Source organism: Sphaerodactylus townsendi, linkage group LG06, assembly GCF_021028975.2.
Source record: "Sphaerodactylus townsendi isolate TG3544 linkage group LG06, MPM_Stown_v2.3, whole genome shotgun sequence".
Taxonomy (NCBI): Eukaryota; Metazoa; Chordata; class Lepidosauria; order Squamata; family Sphaerodactylidae; genus Sphaerodactylus; species Sphaerodactylus townsendi.
In genome coordinates this window covers 72,321,464-72,342,617 of record NC_059430.1, presented here as the reverse complement: position 1 = coordinate 72,342,617, position 21,154 = coordinate 72,321,464, and the positions used below count along the sequence as shown (strand labels likewise).

The following is a 21,154-nucleotide window of genomic DNA, read 5'->3' as shown; positions in this document are numbered from 1 at the left end:
GTCTGTTTGAAAGAATGAATTGCCATGTGTGTATGGGGAAGCCTTATTCCTCCTTTCTGTCCACACAACAAGCCAATTTCGTCTCATTTCCACCCCCTCCACTTTTCCCCTTCTATCAGCTATGCTGGGAATTCCCTGGAGTTTCTACTCCAGGGTAGAATGACCTACATTCATATGCCACATGATACGTCTATGCACCTGAATTCTTTAAAGGAAAGATATGAGGAAAATAATAGGTAAACTGTAAGCTGAAGTACCGTATATTCTTTTTAAAGCAACAAACTGCACGAGTCAGTGAGTGGATGCTATTCAAGTAAATAGAAAATTTGCATTTTAATGTCACATTGAATTTTAGTACATTTCAATCCAAGAAAAAGAATTAAACTGACAGACACTGTAATGAGTACAGGATTATATATATATTACAATATGCCTTGTTATAATACAATTGTGGGTGTACGGTAAAAGTAACTTGAGGGCTGAAAGAATCCAAACTCATCTGAGTAACTGTCAAGAATAGAGCAGTAAATGCATGTCCAAAATAAGCACTAATATTTAATTTCAACACCTTACAAACAGCATTAGTCTGCGGCCTTAAAAAATTAAGTTAATAACAAGCTATCTAAATAACTGAAAAGGGTTTGAGATAGAAAATGCTTTCCCCAGGCTTACATACAATGGAGGGGGTAGATTGTTCCTACAACAGCATACATGGTTATAATCCATGCTGAATGACAAATGGATGATGTCTGGTACCAACCACTTCACTGATACTGTGTTCTAGGGACTCTTTTTGTATGAAAGCAAGAGACATTGGGAGCAATTTTATGCAAAAATACCTCTCAAATAATATTTAATTTAACTGAAAGCTAAAGGTATGTCATCATTGTAAAAAAAAATTATCAGAAGCTGCACTGAATTTTGTAACTGTTTATAGGAAAAACAAAAGGACAAAGGAAAATGTTCAATTAACTAAGTCTTGTGTCCTAACCAAACTACTTAACAGTGATTTTCAATGGCAAATGCCCATACTGACTTGGTGACTTGACAGTTCTGAATACCTTCGTAACAATTTTATTTTGTACACATGGAAACCAAAACAATTCCTCTTTGTAATCTTCATTTCAGGCATTCTGCATTTCTTTCCCAATCTTGTAGCTAAGGATCTTGTTCCAGTCAATCTTTGTGCGAGTAACTGGCAGCTGTCGGCGTAAGGCCTTGAAAGTAGTGTCTGACATTGTTTGATAATTTTCACTTATAGCAGTCTGTTCACAGAAAAGATGAAATCGTTAAGAACTACAACAGGATACAATACATAAAGAACTATTTTTAAAAGTAACATATCTTACAAAAATAATTTGATATCTAATATGCTTTATTTGAATGTTACACAATTGCACATGCATTATACAATTCACCAAAATTTTTACATTAAAATTGAACTTTTTTGCTAAATCTGAGAACAGGGGGTGCTGTAAATCTTGTAACAGTTTATTAGGTTAAGTTACGCAAGTGCTTCTGAGAATTAAACATGTACGCATTAACAGCTCAATCCAGAGCTATGAGGCAGGTGAACATGGCATCACTTCGGTGCTGGTTCGCTTGTTTCACAGACTTCCCTGTGGCATGGGAAGCCCGAAAAAACAAACACACACACACCCCGCCAAAAAATTGCCTCTGAATTCCCCCATAGGCCAGAAGAGATACACCATGAAAATTGCGGCTTATCTATGATGGGGGTTTCTGCTGGCACATGGGGATCAAGCTGACTCTGGTGGCTGACTAAAGTCAGTCCTGCCCTCTGGAATGCCCCCACAGCTGGCTGTGGTGCAGGAATGTGGGAGCAGAGCTGGGCACTGCAGCCAGTGGATTTGCCCCTCTGCTGCTGAAAGTGCCCTGGAGAGGACAAATCCACTGGTGTAAGCTCGCCCCACCTTCAGAGGGGGATCCCCCACCCTCTCAACTGGACTGTAAATGTGATAACTATTTCAAAGTGAATTGACTTTGCTGCATACCTTGTAGAACCATTTCAGGAAGCGGAAAACAAGTTCTTAACCTCTTAATTCAAATTATCCACAGAAAGCAAATACTATGATGTTCTGATTACAGTGGAACCTCGGTTTTCATTGCCTTTGGTTTTCATCGGTTTCGGTTTTCATCTATTTTTTCAGTAAAAATTTGTCTCTGTTTTCATCGATTTGCCTTGGTTTTCATCAATTTGCAGTAAGGTGCAGGGGTTTGTGGAGAAAAATCACCCAGACAAAGCTGTTGCAGGCCGTGTCTGTAACATGTTTAATGACAACGTCTTGCCCCATTTCAGACAAATCTTAAAGAGGCGTCAGAAACAGACCTCTTTGGACAGCGTTCTGGTGCGACATTGGTCCACTGGCTCTGAAGCTGGTCCTAATATTATTGTTTGTTACTGTTTTCAGCATTAAACACTATGTTTATTCACCAAAAATGTGTTTTTGGTATGTTTTTTGGAGTGCCTAGAATGGATTAATTGGATTTACATTGATTCTTATGGAAAAGTTTGCCTTGGTTTTTATCAGTTTCGGTTTTTATTGATTCTTTTCAGACGGATTACCAACAAAAAAAGAGGTTCCACTGTATTTTCATATCTATCTGGCAAAACATTAGTTCTCTTATCTGTTACATATTACACAATATAGAAGTCTAATTTTATAGACATTTTCTAGTTTCAGAACCCCTTTCAATGGCTTGTTTACATTACAAGAATGAGCAATGGTGAGAACATGGGTGGGGTGGGCGGGGCGGGGGGAGATTTCTGCCAATGCAAATAGCCACCTTTAGCTTAATGGTGTTCCCAAGGGTCCCTTTAACACCAATGGGGAAGCATGAGCAAGAGAGAAATTACATTTACCTGAAATAAGAGACACTTCTGATATGTTTGAATACTGAAATACTATGTTGGGAAAACTGGCAGAAAATGATTATACACATCCATTTTGTTAAACAGGGATGTTCAAGGTGTACATCCAAAGCTTTTAGTATTCTTCTGGCATAAACTCAGCTCAGACTATTTTCTATATAACCCCAGTTATGTGCACACATCTATAGTTGGCATTTTCCCAATGCCTGTTGCCAAAAACAATGACAAACAAAAGTCAACCTTCAGAAATGGCCATCAGAATATTAGATGAAATTATTTAGACATGTTATATATACCTGGTATTCATTTTCTGCAGCCTCTACTATCTTTACAAATTCCTTTGCTGTTTGGGCTTCATTCTAGAAGAAAGGAGAAGATTTATTTTAAAGTAATTTATTTAAGATCAAGAGTTATTTCAGAAGATAGACAGAACTTCATGATTATACAGATTTTTTTTCAAGTGTTCAAAGCACTGCACACATTTCCCTAAAAATGACTAATAGGAACACAAACTTCTCTCATCCCTTTCCTATTTGGTATATCTCCCCCCCCCCTTCTCGCACACCTATTTAAAGATACACACAAGAACTATTAGGACAAGACAGAAGAGCACGAAACCAGAGGAACAATGGAAATAAACCTTTAGCTTATCCTCAGCTTGCCAGCTTTTCTTAGCATGATTTTTACTACCGGTGCGCTTCTTAGCTCAGAAAGGCAGACCATCTTCCACAATGCATCCATCTTATGTACAGTGGAAAGAAGTTCAGAATTCAAAGGGACTGGATATCAAAAGCCTACATCTTGCAAAGTTTTGTGCTTTCAATCACACAGAATCATTTACCACCTAGAAAGAATACTACTAAATTTCCACTGGAAACAAACATTATGCCAAATCACAATACTTTCAACCATATTGTTCTCACTAACGTATGTACTCACATTTGTACCCAGTTTCACAATAGCATCCATGCTGTTACAACTAACATTCAATCACAGAAGTTACAGATCCTATTATCTTCATTTCAACCTTTCCCTGCTTCCAAAGCAAAGACCTCTGCTTCCATCCATGTACAGAATTCTTGCCATACAAAAGTCTTATTTCCAAGCTTCGAAATGAAAAAAGTATTTCGTAGTTCTCCATCAGAAAACAAAACAAATTGAAATTCTTATATCCCTTGCTACCCACTCTCTTTCACCTATTTAATCTCATTCAAACAAGCTTCAGCACAGGACACCTTTATATATTCTGTCATGTTTTGCGGAAGTTGTTTCCAAAGATATGCATCTCTAGGTCTACATGCCCAAAGAACATTGGACTAGTGTTTTGTTAACAGCCCTTCAACCATTTTGAAACAAAGGCTTTCAAAGGGAAATTGCGATATGGCAGGAGGGGGGTACCAGGGAAAATGGACCAGAGTTTCAATATGGATGCCTTGAAAATGCCTAAATTAGAGTTTTGTAGTTTTCTAATCTGTCCTATTAGGGGACACAGCTCTCAGGAAAAGCCAGACAGCTCCAAAATCAGTCTTATAATGTCCACTGCCTTGCTTACTTTGCGTGCAAGTAATATTTCATGTAGGTGCACAAAATTTCTCTTCTGACCACATGTTCTTCTTCCATCTTTTAAAGCAGATATTACATCTGTTTCAAAAGATTATAGTATATATTTCAAACTAGAAGTCGAATGTACATGATAATTACACGAGTGAAATGTTACATTATTTCCTCAGAAAGAGTGTACCACCTAGTCAGTTTTGCAAGTTAACATTTTCAAGACTTTCCAGTCCAAGGTTCCTAATATTTTGTGATGTACCAAACAATTAAATATTTGAAATATATTTATCTTGCTTAAAGACTGTATCAAGTGATATACTGCAGGTATGAACCGGCCATTACAGCATAACCACAGAAGTTTCACTCTAACAAAACACTGTTGCATACATTTGGATGAAAACAGCAACGAGACAGGGGGTTTGATCCTACAGAAATTCTCTGCTAATGGAAGGAATGCAATTTTCATTCATTCCCCCTCTGTTGCAGATCTCCTATCCTCCCTTACACTGTTCTTAAGGTTCCTTGTCTCTGACAAGAAGCAATTCAGAAGGGTATTTTGGGCTGAAATGAAAGGACTTCACTGATGGAAATCCAGTCCATTAGCAAAAACCACCTGTGGAATCCACGCACACTCACTTATGTGCATATGTGAATCAGTATTTCACTGTTTGTTTTGAGTTTATTTTACAATGGAATTAATTTTGTTTAATCTGTGATAAATCAGAAGGAATAGAAACATATACTCACAGTCACTGCTAGAGTGTCCTGTATGTCTTTATGACTCACTAGCTGAACGTTCCCATCTTCATAATAATGAACCTAAGCATAAGACAATTGGTTAAAAATGAAGAAAAAAAAACAAGCCCAAGGAGTGTTTTTTATGTACTAAGTAATGTTAGTCGCAATGAATGTTCCAAAAATACAGTACACCTTAGCGCACTGGTTATGTACTTTTATTTCACTCGCACCACTAGGGCGACTGAATGAAGCAGACTGCTTAGCAAAATAACATTTAGGAGTAGATTAGCCAATCGAGTACTGGCAAAATGATGTAGGTGCGTTTAGACCTTGGAGAGCTGCTGCCAGTCTGAGTAGACTATACTGACCTTGATGGACCACATGGTCTGATTTAGTAGAAGGCAGCTTCAGGTGTATTCATGTGGACATCTTCTATCTAACTACTGAATAATTCATAATGAACCTACTTTTCCTTTTTAAAATAGTTACTAATACATGGGATACATCAATAGAGAGGGATACTGCTAATACAATCTTGATACATTTGCAAAACTTGCCTGGATTTTCAAGATACCAGCCACTTGAGTGGTTGAAGGGGTGACTGCAAACTTCCATTCCGACCGCCAACGGCCATTCCTTTTACAAATGAATAAATTCAAATTTGAGAATTTTTTTTCAGAAAAAAGGATCCCTTGAACGATGATGTGACTAAAAATATCTAAAGAACTGTGCAGATTTCTAACCATGTGAACAAGTTCTTTAAACAGAAAACTAGCACTGCCATCCTAAGCAAAGCCCAGTGTCTTCAATGGATAGGTATATGAGGAAGCATTTACTTCTGAATAGGATGACAGTGTGAAATCAACTACATATTGCTTGTGAAATCAACTACATATTGAAATCAACTACATATTGAGTTGGAAACCAATTTGTTGAGGATTAATTTTTATGGCTAAATGGCATTTTACATTTAGTAAAGAAACTTCACCCATTTTATAAGGATAACTTTCAATACAAAAGGTATTAATAACTAATATATGGAAGTGTCTCTTATGATCTCTCTGAAAATGTAAAAAGTTTCTGTCCCAAACATACTTCTAAATATTTTCAAATATATTTTAAATATCTTCTTATAAAACTTATAGATTGAAATTTGTATGCATAACCAAAGTGAAATATGAATAAATAATCTAACCATTATCATGAATGCTGAAGATGGTACAAACAGATATCCAGTATAACAATCAACACAATGAAAAATAAATGGATATATTACCAATTTACAAGGTGAAGGATAAGGCAGCTTATGCTTACCAAAAGTTTTTTGCTTGAAACTGATGACTTTCTATGCATACAATAATCGTCTGATGTCCCTCAATTGTCTTCCCATACACCTTAATCACAAATTGAATAGCAGACAGTCATACTAAGTTCCAAATTCATGCTTTAAAAATTAAGTTTAATGTGACAGTTTCTGATTCTGCAACTTAAAAGACACAAAAAGGAAATCTGGCCTTTAGCCAACTTCAGTATATCTATGCTAGAGAAGCAATTGAATTACTATCACATCTGTGAACTTTTTAAAATAGGAAAACTCCAACAACAGAATACTATGAGGTCATCTTATACAAATTACTATCAATAGGATTAAGGTGCCAATGACCTAACTGTGTAGGAAAATGTACAGTGGTCTAGTAACCAGTGAGAGGAATCTCTTACTTCCTGATTCAGGGAAAAAGTTAATTCCTTTTGTATACACTGGGTAGTATGCACTGGGCAGTGAAGTAATAGGAACAGCAGCCTGGCTGTGTGCTTGTTAGTAGTAACACCTCCTTTCACAACTGATAACACAAATGCTACTCTCCAAGAATAAATCACAGTTTGGCATCACTTTGACAAAAGTTACATTATGCTTCATCTTGCTGTTGGTACCTTTTAAAAGTTACTTTCAAAAGTTACCAACTTTTGTGGTTGTCTATTCAAAATTAAATCTCTGTTGTCACTGATAATCTAGCAACTCCTGAAGATTATATGTGGATTCTTTATTGTATACAATAATGATAGAATATCGTTTTGAGAAAGGTTGGGTATATTATTCACCCACTACAATTTACTTTCAATGACATCTGACTGACTGAGGGCAAAGATATTAACATAAAAATAGTTTTAACATAAATACAATTATCCATGAAAAATATGTCTATGACAGGTTAAAATACGGAAATAAAAACAGCAGACTAAAGAATCGTTTATGCCAAATCATTTCTCAGCTGCTCTAACACTTACTGTGCAAACACCATTTGGATAATGTTCTTTCACATATGCTCTCATTGCATTTTCGATTGAATTTCTCCATGATTCCATTGCATTTTCAACTTCATGAGGCTTTGGATCAATAGCCTCCTTTCTTAAATGATCAAATTTAAAAGAGATCTTATTTTTAGGATCCAAAAACTTTCCACTGCCCAGATCACCATGTTCTGTTATTAAAACCTGAAAAACAAGCTGTTTTAGTTATCAAATTATATAGAAACATGCTATTACATTGAGTATGCCATCTAATAGTGAAACAGTAACAAACATTGCACATACACACTTTTTAGGTAAAGACTGACAACCCAAAATAACAATTGCTGGTCTTCAGGTCCAATTCTAATCTGGCAAGGCCTAAGTAACCATGAGCAAATGAAAATACTTCCACAATCTTTCAAAAAATGATTAGCCAGTCAAATTGCAGAATTAATGCACTCTATTCTGAAATGCAAGATGGGATTGTAGGCTTGCCACTGTCTATGTGGGGTCTGCAACCTGCGGCTCTCCAGATGTTCATGGACTACAATTCCCATCAGCCATGGTGGCAGGGGCTGATGGGAATTGTAGTCCATGAACATCTGGAGAACTGCAGGTTGCAGACCCCTATGAGAACACTGTAAAGAAGCAGCAGTAATGGAAAGTGGTACTGGCTGAGAATTTATCAAAGACAATGGCCATGCCACTTCAGCTATCCCTGGTTAGTATGGCACAGAAGGCGGCAATGGTAAACCACTTCTGACCATTTCCTTCCTCAAAAACCCCATGATGGGACAATCCAAAAAAAAAGCAAAAAAAGATATAATGCTGGAAGATGGAGCTAAGCTGGACTGAAGTTGAAAGGATGTTCAGTGGTTGATATGAATGGATGTAAAAGGAAAGTCTAAAACTGTTCAATGCATATAATAGGAACCAAGGAATGTGAGTTTATGAATCAAGGTAAGCTTGAAAACATAAAATTAGAAATTGAATGTTTAACATTGCACTTCTGGAAGTGAGTGAACCAAAGTGAACTGCATCAGGACATCTTTAATCAGAAAATTACAAAAGATTTTAGTCTGGAATCACATACCTCAAAGAAACAGAGCTGCACCAAAAGTGAGGTGAGATGCAGCACAGGCAGGTAGGGGTTATAATGCAAAGTTTGACCAAATAATATCAGACTTCATAGAAAGCCTATCAACATAAACATCATTCAAGTTTACACTCCAGCTGCAGATGCTGATGAGGAAAAAACTGATCACACACATAAATGTTATGTGCTGATGAAGAAGAGGAGGAGTGAGGAAAGTGGACAGGCAGCTTCTTTTCACCGAAAGCAAGCTTTCATTTATTGATCCTTGATTTCATCAAGACTAGTGGATTAAAAACGAATCTAAACTAGTCCACTTGTCAAACTAAAAGTCCCCAGAGCTTCTGGGAAGGCAAGAGCTAGCCCCTGTCTGCACTAATGCCAGCTTATCACCCCTTTCAGTAAAGTGTAGCTGGGAACTACAAGAAGCTCAGCCGGTCTAAGTGCCATTTTCTCTGGAAGACCCTGATATCCACTGACACTTTTGGTGAATGCTATTTATTAAAATTTGTGGTAAGGCTCTCCTTGAAAGCCATCAGGTAATTTGGTTCATATTCTGACTATATTCCAGTGGTCATCAAACTCAAAACTAAATGTTTCTACATTACTGAATCTCAGATCTTAAACTTCATTGTCAATACATATTTTAGAACACAATATATTTAAAGGTATCTTCTATCCTGCCGTAAAATTTATCCTGGTTCACATCAAAGGACGGATATTACAAGGAACAAAACTTGAATGCTCTGCTTTTGGCAGCACTACCTTCTGATTAGATTCATCTGTGTCTCCCCAGCCCCACACATATACATTGAAGTGGTTCAAAATTTAGATCCGTATCTGACAGTGAGGTAAAACTGGGGCAAATTCTGGTATCCTAAAGTCAAAAGTGGTAGGAAAACACAACTAAACCATCCTTTCTCCACTTCACAGTCAGTTACTGCAGAAAATACAGAATGGTATCAGACAATGAGGACAGCCTAGGAATTACACTTTCAATCATTCTAATCATCCTATTCAACCTGGAATTATGTTCTGCAGTTTTATAACCATGGTCCCAACCAGCACAGACAAGACCGTAAACTTAAATTCAGTGATGTAGTGGATTAAAAATTGGCGAATGAGGAAATGTATTTCAAGTTGTAAAAAAAGCATTTTTAACAGACTGCTATACAGAAACAGTGTGAAGTTAACAATATTAGAAAGCTATGCTGAATGGGCTATTAAGAAAATGCATATGCCACCACCTAAGAGCACAAACTGGTACAACACCACCATTTATAAAATAATAAGGGAAACCAAACCCTCCCAAAAGAGTAAAAATGACCAACCACTAGGCAATTATTGCACAGTTAAGCTTGGGGGACTGACAGTACAGTGTAGTGGTTAAGAGTAGTGGACTCTAATCTGGACAACTGGGTTTGATTTCCCCTCCTACACAAGAAGCCTTCTGGGTGACCTTGGGCTAGTCACAATTCTCTCAGAACTCTCTCAACCTCACCTACTTTACAAGGTATCTGTTGTGGGGAGAGGAAGGGAAGGAGTGTGTAAGCTGCTTTGAGGCTCTTTATGATTGAGAAAAGCCGGGTATAAATCCAAACACCTCTTTTTCTTTTTGGTTTTTTATTTTGCCAAGAATCATCATGATTAAGTTACTGAAATAACTAAAAAGGATATACAATTGTGTGAATTCTATGAATGAGCCACTATTAATTTCTAAATATACAAGAAATAATGCAAACTCTACTCCATAAGAACTAGGTACTATTTGTCACTATAGCTTAAAATAAGAGAATTAAATGAGAGTAAGCTTTTAAAAAATCCATACATTCATACCTGTTCATCATAGCCGTCTATCTTTACTGGAGTAAACTGGTCCAAGTTATACTGTGCAAATGCACTATAATATAAAGATAACAGGCACCAAGTAAGAATAATACAGTTTAGAAAAATAAGTTGCACAATTAAGAAGCATCTGTAGCCACAGGCTGAAGTTAGCATAGTTAACACTGTTCACATTTCACAAGCAAGAAATGGCCAGGCCTCTAATTCTGAGCTTGAATAGAAGCATCTTTTCTACTTTGGAGAAAAGATCCAATTTGAGTTTGGTAAATTTTCAGAGCCTTGACTCAGCAAAAAGTATCTTGAAGCTGCAAGAGGGATTTTACGCTGTCCCTCTCATCATATTACTTATTAGTATTCATCAGTTATTAACATGGTGAAAAAAGTTCGAAATCAAGGAAAAGTGACAATACTTACTGGGCTGCTCCTTCCCTGAGAAGATTATCATTATTTAGCAGCAATCGAACATCTGAAAAATACTGAGCATTAGTGAATGGTGAATATAAATCCCATTCTAGACAGTATACGCTTTCCTGTAAGAGAAAACTGTTTATTACAGTGTTCTATATGTGTCAGCCATAATCAAAGGTACAAAATATTCTCAGTTGGGTTCTGGCCTGTGCAGAGATATTAAAAAGTACTATTTCAGTCTCCTCATCAGTATACAATTAGTGAGCATTTGGGGTTTTCCCAAATTTGGCCATAATTTTTCAAATAAATCCAATAATGAACTACTCTCCTTGGAAATTAGGCAGGTCATGTTAAAAGAACTAGAATGATCATTGTCTTTGGAAAATCTGTAAAACAGTTATCTAGTCACTGAAATAGTTTGATCCAATATACATATGGTGTTCTTGGAAACTAAGGAGTTCCTGGGCAGAGCTGCAAGGACACAATACACAGAATATTCACTTAAATGCAGCAGTGCATTAAAAATAAATACAAGGCAAAACATTGCCACATCCATAGAGGTGAAATGACAGAAAATTCTTTGCCAAATAAACTTTTTATTTAAATCCAAGCATTGATTTCCCTGGACCACCATCATAATTATATGACTATTACTACTATTCCTAAAAACATCTTAGCAGCAACTAACGGGACAACTCCCGAAACCAGGGTCATTAATGCATCACCAAGTGACAGCAGGGTGCATCCTATCAATTACACCCAATATGCTGATTGTGCTCCTTCTTGGAGTCTAATATATCTTGGAATACTGATTACCACAATGCATTCTACATAGAGCTGTTTCTGAAAACTGTTCAGAGGATTTCAGGTAGTGTTCAATTCTACTGTTTTTGTCTTATTACATTAATATTTCATCTTTTGACCACTGTGAAACTCCAAGAAGCATTGAAGAGTTTTCAGGAGGGATCCTACCCAAACACTGTTCAGTCCTAAACCTGCAGAATTACTTCTGTGTCTTGCAACATTCCCAAAGGCTGCAATTCAATGTACAGTTTACCTCAGAGTGAGTTTTTGCCAGCACAATGTGACTTACTTCTGAGTAAGCAAACATAGATGCTGAGAGCGGGATGTCATTCCCCATAATAATGAGAATTTTTCTTCTTGCACCAAAGAAAGCCAACTCTTATTATATGGCCCATATAAGTCCTAACAGACCTAGATGTCTTCCTTTTGTGTGGTTAAGCAAATAAGTTGATATATGAAACATAGTATATTCTAACACTATTCAGACATTTTAGTTTCCTCTTTAAAAAACTACCACAAAATAAATCCAAAATTAACCAATTAGATTTTTTCCTCCTCTAAAAGTACGGAAAAACCTTCCTACGGTCTCCTACCAGATCTTGAAATTTCATCTGTATGTAGTTGCAGCACGCAACTCCAATTTGACATTTTAAAAACAGGTTAAAATTCTCACATTATATTACAGATTGCACATATAACAGCCAGTAAAGAAATTATGGGTACAAATAAAATACTTTAATGTAAACTACTTTACACTGTGCATTTTTAAGATCATATAAAAAAGGTGTCTGAAAAGTGACCGGACAGTCCAAAATCAGCATGAATACTCACCATTAAAAACTTCATTGAATTCTCCAGGGGGAGCATGGGTAATAAAGTTTGCTGCAATGCGCACCTGAAATTGAAAATATATCCTTCAGTAACCATAATTTGTTTTATAAAAAAGAACCCCAACTACTCTTTCAGACCTTACAAGCGCTTATAAAAATGGAGAGCCAGCATGGTATAGTGGTTAAGAGCAGGTGGCCTCTAATCTGGAGAACTGTGTTTGATTCTGCCCTATTCAACATGGTGGAGTCTTATCTGGTGAATCAGATTTGCTTTCGTACTCCTACATTCCTGTTGGATGATGGTGGGCTAGTCACAGTTCATCAGAACTCTCTCAGCCCCACCTACCTCACAAGGTGTCTGGTGTGGGGAGAGAAAGGAGTTTGTAAGCCACATTGAGAAAGGCAGGGTATAAATCCAGACTCTTCTTCTTCTACTACTTTTGAGAAGTCAGGTTTTTCAATTACATACTAATTTCTTCATAAAATTCAAAAACTTTGTGGCAAAGAAGAGATGTGCAGCCAAGCAAAATTAAAAGAGGTGGTCTGAAAGTATTTTACAAGTGCAGCCAAAACACTCATGCATACTGTGCACACTATAATCAATATGATGCTGCATTTAGACTACCAGAGAAGTAATATATATACACACTATCCATACTTCTTCACTTATCCTACCATAAATATTTTCAGAGGAGCCATCAAAATGGATAACCCTCTAGACCTTGCTGGACATTGAAGCCCTGAGGTCATGTATGATTCGATACTAACATTATAGAACAGTGGTTCTCAACCTTCCTAATGCCGCAACCCTTTAATACAGTTCCTCATGTTGTGGTGACTCCCAACCCTAACATCTATCCATTTTACAGATGGAGAACACTGATGCAGAGAGTCTTAGGCGACCCCTGTGAAAGGGTTGTTCGACCCCCAGGTTGAGAACCACTGTTATAGAATAAATTAGAATGTAATTTAGAAATGTTTCACCTATATCAGCAAGCTCTAGAAAGAACAAGCCTAAAACAGACAAGAACTAACTAATCAGCTGCCCAAAACTCAAAATGGTTCAGAGTTTAAATAGCAAGCAATTATTTTTACTAGAAGTAGTATAAGAAGTCATATTGTGGGTCAGGACATACTGGGCAGGTAGGTGACTCATTTGAAAAAGGACCTGTAAATCAGCCCACTCTAGCCTGTGATGTAATGCCATTACTCTAGGTAAGCCAGGTTACTGACAATAGGAATGGGGGCAGGGGGTGGGAGATTTCCTTAGGCCGTTCCGCGACGAAGCCGATGATGAAGCTTGAGGTCGGCGCATTGCGCGCCACGACCCGAAGATCGCTGGGACCATCCTCGCGATGGGACCGGTCTCTTAGAAGCAGCTAGACGGCAGCCCGGCGCTGCGGAGCCGCCGGCAGCCCTGAAGCCGACGGCTTGTCCCCGGGAAACCTCCGGCGCCAGGTCAGCCGTGAGGAGCCTGGGGACACGCCCAGCCCCTGCGCGCATAGGCAAGATGTCGCCAGGCCTCGGCGAACTTGCTGTACCGAGGATGTCCCCAGGCGCTCTTGAGCACCAGGTGAGCCGGGGATACCGTGGTGAGGTGGGGGGAGGCGGCATGAAGCCTTCTGCCGTTCGCTCGGCCGGCAGCGGCTTCATGCCGCGGCGCTTCAAAAAAGAGCTGGGAGGAGCGCCTCTGGGGAAGCATTTCAGGCTGGTCCAGGCGGCAAAGAGGCGTGAGGCGTGAAGCTGCGTTGCAGCGTAAGCGCGCCCCTGTCGCGAATGGCGACCTGGAGGCAGTCATTTTACCTCGCCTCCAGGCAGCCATGGGGTACTTGTCACGGAAGCAGTACCTTACATATTTCAGGCTTAACCATAACATTTTGCATTTGGCTATTGTCTTCTTTCAGCACTCCTATTCCTCTTTACTGGAGACAGGCCCTTTTGAAGGCAGGCTATTTTAATTTCTGTGTACTACACTGCTTTATTTTGAAAGATAAAATGCACAGACTATACAAACGCGTTAAACCTACAACATTTAATTCACTTGAATTTTCAATATGCTTTCACAAGAAATCAACATTTTAATTGGTTTTCATATAATCAAGGATAAAATTCCTTGGGATCAAGTCCAAGTCATTTAAATGGAACATAATTCTAAGAAAGAATGAGTAATAAACATAAAAATGTGTCAAGAAACAAAGGTGGTCAATATTTCTAACCAAATTATCAATTACTGCTGTATCTTATCATTACACAAGGTTGGCCATTCTACTGCCTCTTAAATATGATGCAAAGAAGAAGTAGCAGAGGGTTTTTTTTAAAAAAAAAAAACCCCACAGTGATGATACTAAACAAGATGCTCCTCCTAACCGATAGTCTTCCTGTTCTGGCCACAACGGAAACTGATTCAGTTCAAGGCAAAGCCCCTTGCAATGAAGTTGCCTATATAAGGCAATCACAACTTGCAAACAAATGTCATTATGAGTGCTTGAAGCCAGACTAAAACATTTAATATCTGAGTGAAGCAACTTTCTCTTTTCTGAAGTTGGGATTAAACATTTCTAAACTTAGTGTACTACTCAGGAGCCACCTTCAAAGCAACTTAACACTATTTTCCTCTATTTTCAACATAAAACCCACATCAATTAATGAATTAATTTATAATTTTTCATGTTTCAAGATATAGCATTACTGCGCTAGCTGCCACATTGGGAAATAACTGCCGTTAATGAAGAGTAACTAAAAGGACTATAGGTCACTTCTAGATCAGGGCAAACATGTTCTCAAGTGAGACACACTGAAGATGCCAGCTCACTTCAGAATCTTTTATCAGATAGAAAGGGACGGTTTGATGTCCATAAAATAAGAACTATAGATTTTACTCAGAATGCCAGAGGTTCCCAGGGGAACTGCTATGCACTAAAGGGGTGAGGTGGTATCATTGATGGTGGAGAGGGTTTAGAGATATTAGGTAGATACCTTATTTTGGCTTTTCTGGAGGCTTGAAATAGCTGGTCTCTCTACTCATCTACGGTAAGACAAAATAACGCAATAAAATTCACTATCTCATCAGTAATCCTTGTCACACATTTTATTTTTCCCTTGCTCTATAGTAATCAGGCATTTACTTTCTCATGTGTTTAGTTTTGATTGGAATCAATGACTAACTACAAGAAATCTTAACCCGAATCTGATGTTACTGTGGTCATTTTGCACACATAGCCAAACATGGCTGATAGATGCCAAAGTACATACACTCAGGAAAAAGCTTGGCATTCTCAATCAGAGAAAAAGGAACAGTGTAATTACCAGACCCATCAACTGTTATCGCCTTTCAAAATTCTGATAGTGGTAAATCATATTTCCACAGGAGAGAGTGGAAGAACACTGGAAGGTTTAGTGAATAAATTGCACCTATCCCACAGATCAGACACACCTTCAGCAACATCTAGCTAGCCTGAGGGCCAGTATGAAATACAATTTCTAGAAGATTATTGATGTGACTGAGCTTTGTGGAATTCCAGTGAATACAAGATCTGTGTAGTGGATATAGAAGTGCTTGCTAAGAAAAAGGGAAACTTGATTAATCTACATGTACATCAATTATATCAAAGAAACCACATGCATGCTGGAGCTCAAAGCAATGGTTAGTATGAGGAGGTAATGGGCTGCTCAATCCAAATGGGAGGCCAAATGGACTTTTGGGAGCTGCGAACATGTTTACCCCCTCTGCCAGCATAAGGGGCACCTACACCAGTGAACAGAACAAAGATGGTGTCTGGCCGTCCCTCAGCCCTGCAGCAGGCAAACCCAGAAGTGGGCATGCCTGTGGAGGTATGCTGATGCCCAAGTGGATGCCAGCGTGAGAGGTGTGGTGTTCCTGTGGGTGGAGCTAACTTTAGTTGGCTTCTACTGGTGTTCCAGCCTGGGAACTCTGCTCTCTGAGCCCACGAGCCTGTTTCAGCTATGGAGCAATTCAGGAAACAGAAGGGTTTTCAAATTTCCTTCCATTCTGTGCTGCCCGAAGCCCCTTCAGAGGCATCACAGTAGCACCTTTGCCATGCTGGCCCTGGCCATTGCAGCACAGATAAACGAATATAAGCCATATTCAGACCAATCCACAAGGCTTAGGCGGCTGGGGATAATGATGCTGCCATGCTGCTGCACCACCACCAGAGAGCTTCCAGGCAGGGCAGGGAGGCAATAAATGCCAGAAACTCCCAGACTACCTGAAAGGCCTCCATAGCCCAAAACGAACTTATGCCACTTGAGGGTTATGCTGGGAGCATTCTTGGCTCCAAAGCCTGGTGAATGTCAATTAAAGTCAGCTCTACCCCCAGAATGCCCCCAGCCACGCCTCCCCCCCGACTTGCCCTTCCCAACAGCTCCAAGAGCCCATCCAGCCCCGCATAGGATTGGGCTGTTAGCCTAAAACCAAGAGGGTCAAAGAAAATTCGTCAAGCTCTTATTTTTACAGAACAAGTCAGATGTAGTTCCCCACCGAAACCCTGAAATAATTGTAACACCTGTAAAGAGTCTTAGTAATTTTGCAAGTTTTGTATTTATATAGGCCATGCTTTCTTGTTTACTCACTATTATAGCTTAGGTGAACAAGAACAAATGGGAAGTGGACTCTTATGCTTTCCCGTTACTTCCCTGAGCATCCTGTATCCATAAATTTCTGGAATTAATGTTATATATGTCAACAGCAGATGCCCAACGCTCTAAATCAAGATAGAACCAAGATAGTTCTCTTGTAGTATGGTGCAGTTTCTTCTCCTGTACTGTCTGTAGTCATAGTTTATTCAGGGATTGATATAATTTGTCCTGAACACTTGAAAGTAACTTCTATTGGTATGTGACGTGTATTGCATACACAATCTTTATATCCCATTATGAAGTACAAGAAACTGAAACAATGGGAGATATTTATTTTATTTTCCTGTCTGTAAAATTACAAATCACTAGCAGGCTGAAACTAAGGCCAATTATGCAGCATGTGCTATGTGATGGAAGCAAATGTGTGTCACTACAAGATTTCTTGTACGGATATATTTCCTGAAGCTACGCCTGCACTTTTTATTCTCCCCACAGCAAGCGAGACCACTTCTAGCACAAATTTAATTTTCCTTCACAGCCAGAGCAGGCCAATTTGTCAGTGGGCACAGGTCTGCCCTGGACCACTTCCCTCTGCCCACAGACAGCATGCCTAGTCTCCACCCACCCTCACACTACTTTGCACAGCTCCCTCTCCTCCTTGTTGTTGACTCCTTCCCACTTCTCTAAATGCTTGTATTGATACATCGATCAATATAGTAATAACAGATAATTGGCTTTTGCAAAGGAATAGCACAAGCGTCTCTTTCCGGCTCCACCCCACCATTCCTGCTCTACTTCTGCCCTCTCCCATAATCAAGAGAACTTAAAAAAAATTTCTTTCAGACAAGCTTCTTCTTTTTTTAAAAGCCTCTCTCTCTTGCAGCAGGAGAGAGTGCAAGCAGAGGAAGGAGAAGAGAGTATCAGCAAGATCTGTGCCTTTAAGGTTCTTGATGGGTGGAGTTAATAGAAGCAGGAAAAGGAGAGGTTGGTTGAGACTTCAGGAAACAGCTGTGCGGCAGGCACTGGGATGCCTCCTTGCGTGTAAACATAGAAATGCAAGTAGAAACCTCTGCAAGCCCACTATGCAAAGAGTTCCAAGATAAGCATTCCCTGCATAATCAGCCCAAGTAAGTTTGGTTTTCTTTACCTTTGTGACAGTGGAGGAAACACTTCTGAGCCTTATCTAGAACCACAACCTATTCATGTTTACCAAGTTTTACTGTAACTCACAAATAAGTGCACATTCTTACTGAACTGCATATATAAAGTATGACACAGTGCCACAATACCAGTCAAAATTAAGACAACAGGAAGTAATTCCCCATATTGTTTGCAGTGATGTTTATTCAGAAGTAATTCTGAATGAATTAAAAGAAGTGTGAACAGGGTTGCTAGTAAAGATTCTTCAGAAGGGAGGGAAGGAATTGGACATTTATTCAACTATGCATAAGAAATACAATAGAAAGCAGAACACAGATCTGACAGACCTTATTTAAACAACATGTACATAGTCTCCCACAAGATCAAATGAGTCATTAGAGCCATTTTTGTCTTTAAAAAAATCTTTCAGCACACCAAAATTTTCATTATACGAAGATGCAAAGCTGTGCATAGTGATTTAAGAACACCCACACATTGTTCTAGCACAGGGGTAGGGAACCTGCGGCTCTCCAGATGTTCAGGAACTACAATTCCCATCAGCCTCTGTCAGCATGGCCAATTGTGGCTCATTTGATTCTATTCTAGCAGCTAGCTCAGTCCTGAAAATTACCTTCCCGGTAGTTTGTTACATAAAGACAATGTAAGCTGTGCATTTCCATCCCCAGATTCTGTTTCTCAAATCTTTTACATGGTTCTATTGCAACGGATTTGGACACAAAGATGGAGGTCAGAGCAAGATAAGCACTTGGGTTGTGTGTTGCAAGCTGTTCCTCGGGTTCAATGTCTTGTCTGGAATCTTCCCCAAACCCATTGAATGAATTTTTCACTTGCAGAGCAGTGAAAAAAAAATCAGTTTTCATCCTTTCTTCCAAAGTTACCATAACAAACTAAAGAAAAAACAGGAACTGAAACATCATAAAACTCATAGGGCTGAAATGAATCAATAAATACAGGATGACCATTTATAGAGTCACCTCTGTGTCAAATGTGAGGAAAACAAAAATGCAGGAAAAATTATTTTATGGGGGGGGAATCAAGACTGCCACCTCCCCTCCAAAACAGGAGGGAATACCTATCAAATAATTTTAAATATGGGTCTGTAAGATGTTCAAAATATGACAATTACATGCCTATGAACATGCTTGGTTGTGGCTCTCCAAGGGTACACTTGGCAGGATGCCTAGCTTTGCAACTCCATAATCTGCAAAGCATTAAAGCGCTAATCAAAATACAGGAAGAAAGAGATAATAACCTTTAGAATATCTAGCTACTATGATTTTTGTAAGGGGGGAAGGAACAGACGAAATCATCCACTAGACCTTTCACCCAGTCTCCCACAAAGATGGACTGAAAGTATTGACAGGACTAGGCCAAAGAGGATAAGAGGTCGGGGTGGGTGGGTGTGAAGCTTTTTCCCTTGAAACATACAACAGGTACCATATCATTATATACCAACACCCCACCGTACATTAGGCCAACAGAGTAAATTTTCTTGGCCAGGACTCTTTGCCGTTAAAAAATTCCCAGTTAACGCACAAACATTCACCAAAAAAAGAAAGAAGGGGGAGGGAAGCGAAAACGCAACTTGTCCAAATCAGCCTAAATGTAGATTTCTTAAGCATTTCCTGAATCGACCACAACTATTCCTACAGATAGCCCCCAAAGGGGCGGGGGGGGGAGGTGAGGTGGCCGGATTTTGCTCTGCCCTAAAACGCCCACCAGGAAACGAAGGGCAGCCCAGGGTGGGATGGCAAAGTAGAGGCGGAGGGGCCTCCCCACCCGTCCAGGACTGAAGGAAGAGAAGCCCCAAAAGGAAGAGAGAGGAAAGGGGGGCCCTAATTCATCAGACACCGGATCTGCCCCGCCTGCTATGCTGACGGCCCCAGCTCGGCGCCTGGTCAGTTCTCGGTCTCACCTTCTCGTCGTCACCGAGCTGCTCCTCCAGGTCCGCCATCTTCGTTTCCTCCTCCCCCCAGGCCGACCACGAAAAGAAGCAGAAGCACCAGACCCAGCACGGAAGACGGTGCAACACCACCACCAAAGGCCCGGCTGCCTGCCTGGCTCCGCCCCTTAGCCAAGCAGGAAGGGCGGGCTCAGGCTCTGAGCGCTTCCCCCTAGAAGGCGGCGAGCTGGTGAGGGAATCGGAGGACACGCATGCGCAATGGGATGTCGGTGCGCGAGAACGAGCGCTTGAGATGAGGGAGGGAGGGAGGGAGGGAGGGCGCGCGCCTGGCGTACGAGCCTACGCACAACAACCATGGACGATTCCCCCCCTCCCGGAGAAAAGCGCTGGTGTTTGATGTGTAGCTATGTTACAGCACACGAGTCTCTGAGTAAGTTTAGGGTGTTGGAGAGGTACTGCTGTCGTTTCAGTTTTGGTTCTTCGTGTTTCCTGATCAGTGTTCTTTTGAGGGTAGGATTCTGCGTTTTCCCTAAGGTTTTCATTGGGAAAAATTCGTCCAGCGAATTGCCTTGGTGGACGTAGTGATTTGTCGCCGTTCGTGTGTAACAATGGCCTATTGCAACTTTTCAAAAAAAAAAAATGCAATATGCTGCCTTTATTAATTTTCTCAGGTTAACTGACAGTTTAACACATTTTATTGGATTGCTTCACAATATAATTGAGAATAATCATAGCAAAACTATGATAAAGAGAGGTAGTAGAAAGCAGGGGCGTAGCTAGGGGAAATGTAGCCCAGGACGAAATCTGAGTTTTGCGCCCAGCCATATGGGCAGCTGCCCTCCACCACTACTACCAATGAATGATTTTTTACACCAGGTCATCTCAAAGTCACCATCTCATTATAGAACATGTCCTAACTCACAAATCTGAACAGAACACAGCAATGGGCCATGCCACACAGCAGAAATAAAAAATGTTGAAAACATTCTCAAAATGCTTACTGCTATGAAAATGTTTTATGGTGTTATATCCAGCACCCC

General features: G+C 39.7%; 1 protein-coding gene across 2 annotated transcripts; it reads right to left on the bottom strand.

Moving 5' to 3' along the window:
* Positions 1 to 314: 314 nt before the first annotated feature.
* Positions 315 to 20,314, bottom strand: CAPZA2 (capping actin protein of muscle Z-line subunit alpha 2). Of its 2 annotated transcripts, none has more exons than XM_048500654.1 (10): positions 20,127 to 20,314; positions 12,456 to 12,519; positions 10,827 to 10,878; positions 10,404 to 10,467; positions 7,472 to 7,690; positions 6,500 to 6,579; positions 5,743 to 5,821; positions 5,195 to 5,266; positions 3,190 to 3,252; positions 315 to 1,265 (listed from the first exon to the last, which is right to left on the bottom strand). In XM_048500654.1, exons 1-10 carry the CDS (start codon positions 20,163 to 20,165, stop codon positions 1,125 to 1,127), a joined length of 873 nt encoding a protein of 290 aa, XP_048356611.1. In that variant the 5' UTR covers positions 20,166 to 20,314; the 3' UTR covers positions 315 to 1,124. The 2 variants fall into 2 exon arrangements, with proteins under 2 accessions (XP_048356611.1, XP_048356612.1); XM_048500655.1 differs by having other exon boundaries at positions 7,472 to 7,678.
* Positions 20,315 to 21,154: the final 840 nt, after the last annotated feature.